The 9,648-nt window shown below is 37.7% G+C and overlaps 1 protein-coding gene across 1 annotated transcript; it reads left to right on the forward strand.

Annotated features, from left to right (window-relative positions):
• Positions 1-811: 811 nt before the first annotated feature.
• On the forward strand, positions 812-8,601 carry LOC136241331 (solute carrier family 35 member F6-like). The gene is made up of 3 exons (XM_066032524.1): positions 812-1,085; positions 7,373-7,445; positions 7,505-8,601. Exons 1-3 carry the CDS (start codon positions 892-894, stop codon positions 8,441-8,443), a joined length of 1,206 nt encoding a protein of 401 aa, XP_065888596.1. The 5' UTR covers positions 812-891; the 3' UTR covers positions 8,444-8,601.
• The last annotated feature ends 1,047 nt before the right edge of the window (positions 8,602-9,648 follow it).

Raw genomic sequence — 9,648 nt, forward strand, 5'->3', positions numbered from 1 at the left:
AAGTCTGGCATGATCACAGCTTTCTTTAGTTTGTGTGTGGGTTTCTTTAAATGTGGGGGAGTGGTCTAACTACATGAGACTAGCATACTTACAACCAGTTTCCCAAATATTTGATTTAAAAAGGGAAAATACCTAAGTCCAGTCCAGTCCAGTAATTGTATACAACCCTTTCAGTATTTCACGAGATGCAAAATTTTATTTTTTTAATTTTAGGCAAGTTATATAGTGCCGGCAGTCACATGCATTAAAAAAAAAACTTAGACAAAAAACCTAAGAAAGCGAAAAAAAAAGTCTCAGCAGGGGCTCGAACCCAGGCACCCGTGCTCATAGGCAATGCTCGTAACCATTATACCACCGGTGCTGCAGCTAATCATCTCCCTTAGTTTCTACCTTATAAACTGACATCCGACTGAAGTGACTTCTATATAATAACAAGAGTGAAGAAGCTCGTGAAGAAGAAACCAAAGCTGAACCCTAGCCTACCCTAACCGGCGCTAAGGAACTAGCTACTTTTTGCATCCCCTAAAGTTGAATGCTCAGGGCAACCTACTAGACGCCGGCGTGCCCTAAAGTCAAATGCTCGGGGCATAGCTATTGGACGCGTACCACACTGAACTCTAGCTCGCCTAGAGACAACTGGTTTGTTTGATAGTCCAGTAAATGATGGACTTCTGCCGGTAAAATAGCCGTTCACGTTCGTAACCGGTGCCGGTACTATATCCACTTTGAAAATTTTATGCTCCACACAAAGGACCGGATAAAACTTTCACGATTCACGAGATGCAAAATTTATTTTTAAAATCCTAGGGAAATCACCGTGAGCCTACGGTTTTGGTGTTGACTTGGGATTAATCACCCATAGTTGTACAGACTAACAGAGGTTGATTTGTGATGGATGGAAACCTAAAATTAGGATCCTATGGATATACCGGTAGTAATGCTGTGAACCTCCAGCGAGACCTCCAGGTATTTCAGAAAGGTGGAATATTAAGAGCAGACAGGTGGCATATTAAGAGGAATCTGTTTGTTATATTTGTGTCAGTGTTAATGGTCGTTTCGGGAACAATCAACACTTTATCCACAAAGTAAGTTAGCTCGTAGATTATATAGACCATGTGCGATCTAGGGAGTGGTTCTCTATTAATTCACATGCACACAATAAGACGCCATTTTAGGACAAAAATATTGTAGTGTGGCCTCGAGTGTGGCGCTGGCCACCCCTTCTATAATTATTATGATTATTAATGCAGGGAAAAGAGGCATAAAGCCTGTGAGTTCTGCTCATTGCAATTAAAATTATCTAATCTAATTTTACAGAGTTCATCTACACTACTTCATTAGGTAAATGGTTTCATTCATTATAGCAAAAAGGTTTCTGCAGTCTTCTGTGCATGTGGCTTAAATATCTTGTAACAGTGCCCCCTTGTCACACTTCGCAATTGATGGAAAAATTGATCTAGTATTTTGATGGAAAATATTGTAAACCATTAACTTATCAGCTTGATGACAGCTTTACAATTTTACCAGACATGAAGTTTTTTGCAGACTAGCTAACCTTATAGTGCTGGTGATAAGGTCCAATGTTATTTTGCAAATCAAAGATTCTGCTGGCTAACTGAATTTCTTATATATTTTTGAGTTTGCCAAGTGCTTATACCTGTTATTCTTGAGTTTTTGTAAATAGTACCAAAAGAGATGGGTAGATTTACTGAGAAATCGTTCCTGTCTCTGCACAGATTTCACAATTGCAAGAATTAATGCTGAAGGCTAAGAATTTGGACCTTGTAACAATCATCCGAGCCTGTTATATGGTATGTGCGCTATGCTGGATATAATGCTAATGTGTGAATGTGAAGGAATCATACTGGAAGTTAGAGTATTTTCATGTTACTAAGTGAAAAGTGTACAACATACTTAATGAATTATGACAGTGTTTGCAGTAGAGCAATCAATACTATTTGTCTTCACTTTTCCTGTAGAACATGAAACCCGAAACTGTAGCAACTTTTTGCAAGATCATGCCAGAGATTGCACATGGTCTATAGACTCTACACACGTGTATGCATGGTCTATAATCTGCAGTTAGCTCAACATCACAGTGTGATGCCTGGTACCTTTTACGTATAAAAAGTTACATCATGTGTCAAATTAAAGATGTTGTAAGGATTAGTCAAATAAAATGATCAAAATAAAATTTTAACTCAACGAGTTTTACCCATATTGTTCACTTAAGTCCCACCCCCTTATACTGACTATGAATGACATCTGCAACAACAGTTTGTAAAAAAACCACATGTAGTGTGTGCCTTTACGAGTATACATGTAATAGTTGTAACACAAGCATGAGTGCTTCGCCTGAAATGTATGCCTGACTATCCGAGAGCAGTGGGCAATCATTTATGGAAAAATCCCAAATACTCCGTGTTACAGCTAATATGTAACACTTCCCATCTGTGTCAGACTGATAGCCTGCACAGCAGGGGTGGATCCAGGGGGGTTCAAAGGGTTCCATGGAATCCCCCTTTTGAAAGAGCCTCTCTTACTCAAGATACTCTAATAGAGCAGTCTAATCGAGATACTCTAATAGAGCAGTCACAGTAGTCTTTTGAGCAACAGTGTAGCAAGCTATGTATCTAGTTATAAATCAGGAAATATAGTTGGTAAGGGCATCCATGGTGAGGGGCAGCTATTGTCAGCAGGTGGTGACCTTTTTTTCTTCTTCAACTTACAGCTAGGCTGAAGTTGCAATTCCAAAGTGGAACCCCCCTTTTCAAAAGTCTGGATCCACCCCTGCACAGGGCAATCAATCACCCAAGCCAATATGAGTGCAACCACTAGATATATTATATATGCATGCCTAAAAATTTCGATTATGGGTCAGCAGCTAGTACGTTCTGGTTACGTTTCGTTATGATGAACAGACAAATCCTAAAAATATCACGGAAAATTTTGGTTACGCAAGTTTAATGTTTTAATCAGTGCTGTTGAATCATTTATGAAATAATTATAGAGTTTACTAAAGGCCTAGATAAGTAAGCTTGCTTGTAGAGTGGTTACTTTGTGTAGAGTGGTAACTTCATGATGGGGGGCGTGTCTGCCAAATATAATGTACAGAAACGATAGGTAAATAAGCTATAGCACTAGTTCTCACCTTACCCCCAATGTTTTTCAACTCGTAGGATGGCGAAAATAACTAAACACTCTCCGTATGAGTGGTTTTCATGGCAAAATCCAAGTCGTGCATCCTAATTATGTGAGTATTAATCGACCCCACAATCAATTTTGGCCTTGATGTCTATATAAGCAATGCCCAGTTGTAGCCCGATCTACATTCAGATGTAGCCTGACTAGCTAGGCTACATAATAAATGTAGCCTGGGCGGCTCCTTTGATCTGAAAGTGTTACATTTTACTAATGTATTGTGACCTGTTAGAGTGTATATACTCATATGGCAGGTGCATCATTAGTATGTACCTCCATGTGTAGTGTATATCTCATGTGTACAATGCCTATTTTCAGTCTATATAATATTTAGACATCAAAACACAGGATTCTACGGAATTTAGAAACCTGAAAGGCCCTGTGTTGTGGCACACGAGCAAAGTGAGGGCGATACTACAGGGCCTACAGGTTTCTAAATTCCATAGAACCCTGTGTTTCAATGTACAATGAAACCTCAGTAATAGGGCCAGCTCTGGGATAAAAAAATTTGGCCTGAATAACAAGGTGGCCTTATTAATGAGGTCATAAAGTACTGCTTAGCTATATTTGGGACCTACTAGAGGTGGCCAATATAACAAGGTGGTCTTATTAAAGAGGTGGCTGCTAAGTGAGGTTTCACTGTATAATTAATTTAGACCACAGCCCATTGTCATACCTTCACTGCTGCTTCACAACTGCTTGTTACATGAGAAATGTAGCCCAACACACCTCCCTGTAACTTGTAATGCATGTTACGGCACTTTGCTATCCAGTTAAATGCCCATGCGCTGCCAATGTTACAGGTGCATAATTTCCATGTTTTGTATCACCCCAGAGATATGGATCTATTGAGACATAAACAAAGGATCTAGAGGATCAGTTTAGATACCTGTAAGTAGCCAATGACATTCATCTTGCTGTGGTCTAAACCCCTACAGAAACTCCACTTGGAGGTCAGGACATAATAGGGATTGACATGCTTCTTTGACCCAATACTAGGAAATTTGACACTGGAATTTTTTGAATCCTTTATGTTGCCCCATGTGACCCAGACCTAGCTAAGGGTGCTGGCACCTTGGCAGTATTGGTTAGGTATAACCAAGCCCAAAAGTGCCTTTGGTACTACCCTAAACACTTCCAATAAAGTGCTATGAAATTTTTGAAAAATTATTCAATAGAATTTTCAACTGACTAACTGCCTTCAGTGTAACTTGATAATGGCTAAGGATACTGGCTTGATTTTTTTTCACTGTTAGATGTTGCTTTGTCCCGACACATTCCTTTGGCATACCGCAGTACGTACAATACACTCATAATGGACTTACTCCTTTGTGTCCCATTTCTTTCTGCTGAATTCCCAAGGTGTCAAGTTGAGGTAGCGTGATTCATGGCTTGCCATTTGTAAACGAGGATCATCTCTATTTTCCGTGGTGGCTGGTTTGTAACAGGCTAAACATAGCAGATAGCGAAGTGTAATGGCTACTTCACTTTCAAGTCAGTAATTGATAACTGGGGTGCACATTCAGACGAAAACATTAACTCTGGTGCCATCCTCTTCTTTGATGTGGTATGCATGGGTTCACCGGTCATAATAATGTTACCAAGAATGTTAACAAACAAGTAATGAAGAAAATTTAGTTCAATTAGAGATCATAGACACAAAAGGTAGGGAGGTTGCCTACACCTGCAGATATACTATAGTGAACATTTTAATCCCTAATTCAGTCATGATTGCTGACTGAAGTAGGATTAAATTTTCACTAGTGTATCTGCAGGTGTAGGCAACCTCCATTGTTTCCCTACTCGTTTCTATGATCCCTAATCAAACATAAAATTCCTAGTTTTTCCTTATACTTGTAGCTCTTAGGAATAGTACATAATTACAAATACTGTAAAGTTTACTCTTATTAGTGGAAATCAATGTGGTATGTTCATAGCCTTAGCTTAGTTGAATTAGTTGATTAAAAGACATCACCAACACTACAGTCACCATTATTTCTTGCCATACAGTTAATAACCTTTCCTTTCTTTCCTTTGATGCATGATAGAAAAATAGTTAACAAACAAATAAACTACATACGTACGTACACATATGAAAAGTAATCATATCATACAATGTGTACCATCGTCTAGTTGTTGACTGCAGCTTATACATGCTCTTTCCACACGTAGCAGGCTGCTCATGGATGTTTTTCTCCTTTCTGCACCTTTTCAAACATACTTATAGAACTTTGCGTGGGCAAGATCAAAGGAAAAGGTGTACTTTGAATTCCATAAAGTACACTTTAGGGCAAACAGTGCTTTATCTAGTGCAGGCTAATAACCCGCGGCGCTCACACCAGTACGACTAATCACCCAAGCCGGTGAAGGCTGATAGCATGCACCACACTGTGTGGTCAATCACCCCACAGCCAACATGAGTGCTACCAGAATGTGCTACCACTGGATTGCTTTTATAGACATACCTAAAAATGGGTGGGAGAAGGTAACGTTGCTGTTATGCTTGTTAATGTAAACGGAAAGTCCTGGAGATATCATGGAATACTTCACCATGTGTCACAATAGAATCAATTGTGGGTTGTGACCAAGACCTGCCAAAATACATGATGAATGTCTACCATGCCAAACCATGGTGAACTACACATGGGTTACTTTGTTAAACCAGTTTTTGTGCATTCGGGCTGCTAATATTTCATGCAACGTGTGTTAATTATGAGTCCTAGTGTATAGTAAAGCTACACATATGAAAAATAAAGCACTCGGCTTCATGCTTATTTTTCATATAGCACTCGTGGCAGTGCTTTAACTTAATATAACATCTTTAAACAGGCTATAGGGCCTATAGACCTTCGGCACTTGTGCTGTATAGCCTTAATAAAAAGTGTAAGGAAGCATTATTTATACAAACAATAAAAAGTGCTTGAACAAGGGGATCATCACCTCAAATACCTTCTTTAGGCATGCTACAAATTATTTGGGCTAAAGTAGAACTTAAATTGTACAGCAGATTATGTTCCCCCTTGTTTAAACGTAACAAGTATAACGGAAAAGGTTTAACACATTTTGGTAGGGTGTAAGGAATCATAGAAAAGTTAAAAAGCTGTATGACCAACGCAACCAATGTTAACTTCCTAGTGTGCGGGGTTCATAAATCCTTCTACCTAATTATCTAAGGTGTAGTGCGGTAAAGAGGGTTCATTTCAATTTTGTTTTCGAACTTACAATTAAGCTGTCTTTTCCAAAATTATAACTTTTCAAAAATTTCCCGCTATACAGTATATGTCTGGTCAGCACTATTGATTCCTTTGAGACAGTATGCATTGGTTCAGCAGTCATAAATTGTGACAAAACCGGGCTTATAGCCTATTTAAAAGTATGGAGAAATGCCGGTTTTAAGTATTTAGTGTGTTGTAGCTGCTGCTGCAGTTGACGAAAAGGTGTCAAAGCAATGTCGAACAGTGAAGAAATCAAGGCCATAAAGGTTGGAAGCATGCATGCAAGCCCAATGGCTTTAAAAAGCATACTGAACCTCTTTGGGTGCTGAAATACTTCCCAATTGATGAAATACTGGCATTGGAACATTATAAGTGCCGTTAATCCTAACTGAATAAATTTTTTAAAACTTGGCCTATATACCTAAAACTCATGCAATGTCTCATGCCAGGCTACGGTTACCGTAAATGTCTTCATTGCATAATTATGGTGAGTGAGAAAGACATAGAGAAAGGAGGCTACTGTATACTGTATGATCTTTCCTACCAGCTTGTAAATTCATTACACTTTAAGTAAAAGGATATACATGTCCATATAATGGAGTCCAATGCTTCCACCAAAGCAGAGAAATGGTGTATCGTAAGAAATCAAGTGTAATAAGGATTGTAAAATTGATCCTATATAATTATATCACATCATTAGACTTGTAGAGAAAAGTTTGCTATCATAATTCTGTTCCCTTCATATGACATTTAGGAATAGTCTGTTGGTGGTTTGCATTATTCAGCAATTTTACCATGACTTACATATTTAGTGTTTATTAAACACAGTTGTAATGAATAACAATGGTTCCAATCTATACATTTATTATGTTGTGTTACTTTAATTGTTCTAGCATAGTGAAATAGTGTATCCCATTCAGTTTCTCTGTGATTCTTTACACTTAAAATTTTACTAGATGGGCTGATACTATAACAGCTAAAGGTACTAATCCAAAACCTGAACATCCTTTTTTACACCCTTATGTGCAGGTAAGTTAGTGATATTATAATATAGATTATAGCTAATAATATGTGTGTTGTCTTTTCAGACACTTGGGATGTTTATTGGAGAAGCAAGCTGTATAGTTGTGTTTGAAATCCTGTACTACTATTATAAATGGGTCAAAAAGGATGTGACCAGATTTGGGAGTCAAAAGTTTTCTCCACTTATATTTGCTATTCCTGCTTTTTGTGATGTTATAGGAACATCCACAATGTATGTTGGTCTCACTTTAACATTTGCTTCAAGTTTTCAAATGTTACGAGGGGCAGTCATTATTTTTACAGCTCTACTATCGGTAGCATTTTTTGGAAGCAAACTTCGAATGTACCACTGGGTGGGTATGTCAGCTGTTGTTATCGGTTTAATAGTAGTTGGGTTAGGTGATGTGATAGGAGGGGACAATTCAGGTGATTCACGTTCAGTCCTGACAGGAGATTTACTAATTGTGGCTGCCCAGATAATTGCAGCCATTCAGATGACTGTAGAACAGTACTTTGTACAAGGATTAAACGTACCTCCATTACAAGGAGTAGGTTGGGAGGGGATTTTCGGACTTTGCTTTGTTGGAATTGGACTTGTTCCAATGTACTTCATTCCATGGCATCTACCAGCTGTACCAGATTTCTGGCAAGATCATACTCGTTTTGAAGACACAATTGATGCTTTCCATCAGATATTTTATTCTCCCACTTTAACTGTGGCATTCCTTGGTACTGTTGTTAGTATTGTCTTTTTTAATTATGCTGGATTGAGTGTAACAAAAGAAGCAAGTGCTACTACCAGAATGGTCCTCGATAGTGTCCGTACTCTTTTCATTTGGATATTTGGATTGATTGTTGTGTGGCAAAAATTTAATATTTTCCAGCCAATTGGCTTTTCATTTCTTGTCATTGGAGCATTTATTTACTATGATGTGATATTTTGGCTGATGAAGAAGTTGCATGTTTGGCCATCATTTTGTGGTGTACCTGATGGTGAAGAATAGGGATAGTTGCACCACTGAACACAACAACAATAGTTTATCACTAACATTGTTTTCATATACATGCAGCTATGGTATAATGTTATAATTGACTTTTTGCTAGTTACTACTTATAAATGCAGTATGGTATAAAAGTGTTTTGATAATAATATTTTCCTATACCAGCGTAAAAACTAAACTTAAATTTGGTGGTTCTGTAAAAAAGAAACAATAAAAAAAAGGTTGCAAATGCAGCATGCACAACCGCACATACAGTCTTTGTTTACTCCAGGACAATGAAAAAATAAAAGTTCAAGTAATACACTTGCACAAATTGTCTTCTGTCTTATACAAACTAAACACTATTATTTTAAGAGAATAATTGTAGTTTACAAAGCTAATCCTTAATGATACAATTTGACATAATCAAACATGTACAGTGACGTATTTAAGTATATAGTTATGCAGATAAAATACTATGGCAACATTTCCATTTCAAGAACATGAAGGTTAAAGGTTACATTTGTGAATACGCTTGCATGTGACCATCAATGGCTAAAGGTCTACTATACATGGTGTAGTCTCTAACTATCTGATATATCAGTGTGCATATGGGCCACTGCAGACCTACCTATATATGTTGAATGCCACAAACTTGTTGGCCTAAACAAATGAGTTAAAAGAGCCATGATTGTGCATCTTGATACTGCTACTTGCATGACATTCAATGTAGTCTACAGTACACACTAACTCAGTTTGATTGGAGTGACAAAATCAGTACTAGTCCCACTTGTGTCCAGCCTAAGACATACAAATTTGGCTATACATATTACACCACTGTATTGCCCCAATTTTAGTGTATCTGCTTTGCTAACTTCATGCACTTGTTTGTTCTAACAATTTTATGTCCACTCATATATTTTCCCATCAGTTCACCATATGCCTGTGTCACATTGGTGTCACATGAAATAGCTATTAAGTATGTAAATTGAAGCCATATGTGAAGAGAACTATAAAGCCTGTTGGGTATTTACCTTATATCCAATATGTATCAAATAAGGATACAACATAGTGTGGTATGTCATGAGATAATGTAACTTGCTGTTCACGCAGTAATCAACCAATCAAATAAATGATTGTGAGGAAATAATGCTTGGTGATAATGACACATATGCAGACATGTTTCTTTACTTACAAGACAATTTTAATTTTAGTCAAGTATGCATGCA

The sequence above is a fragment of the Dysidea avara genome, chromosome 12 (assembly GCF_963678975.1).
Source record: "Dysidea avara chromosome 12, odDysAvar1.4, whole genome shotgun sequence".
NCBI lineage: Eukaryota > Metazoa > Porifera > Demospongiae > Dictyoceratida > Dysideidae > Dysidea > Dysidea avara.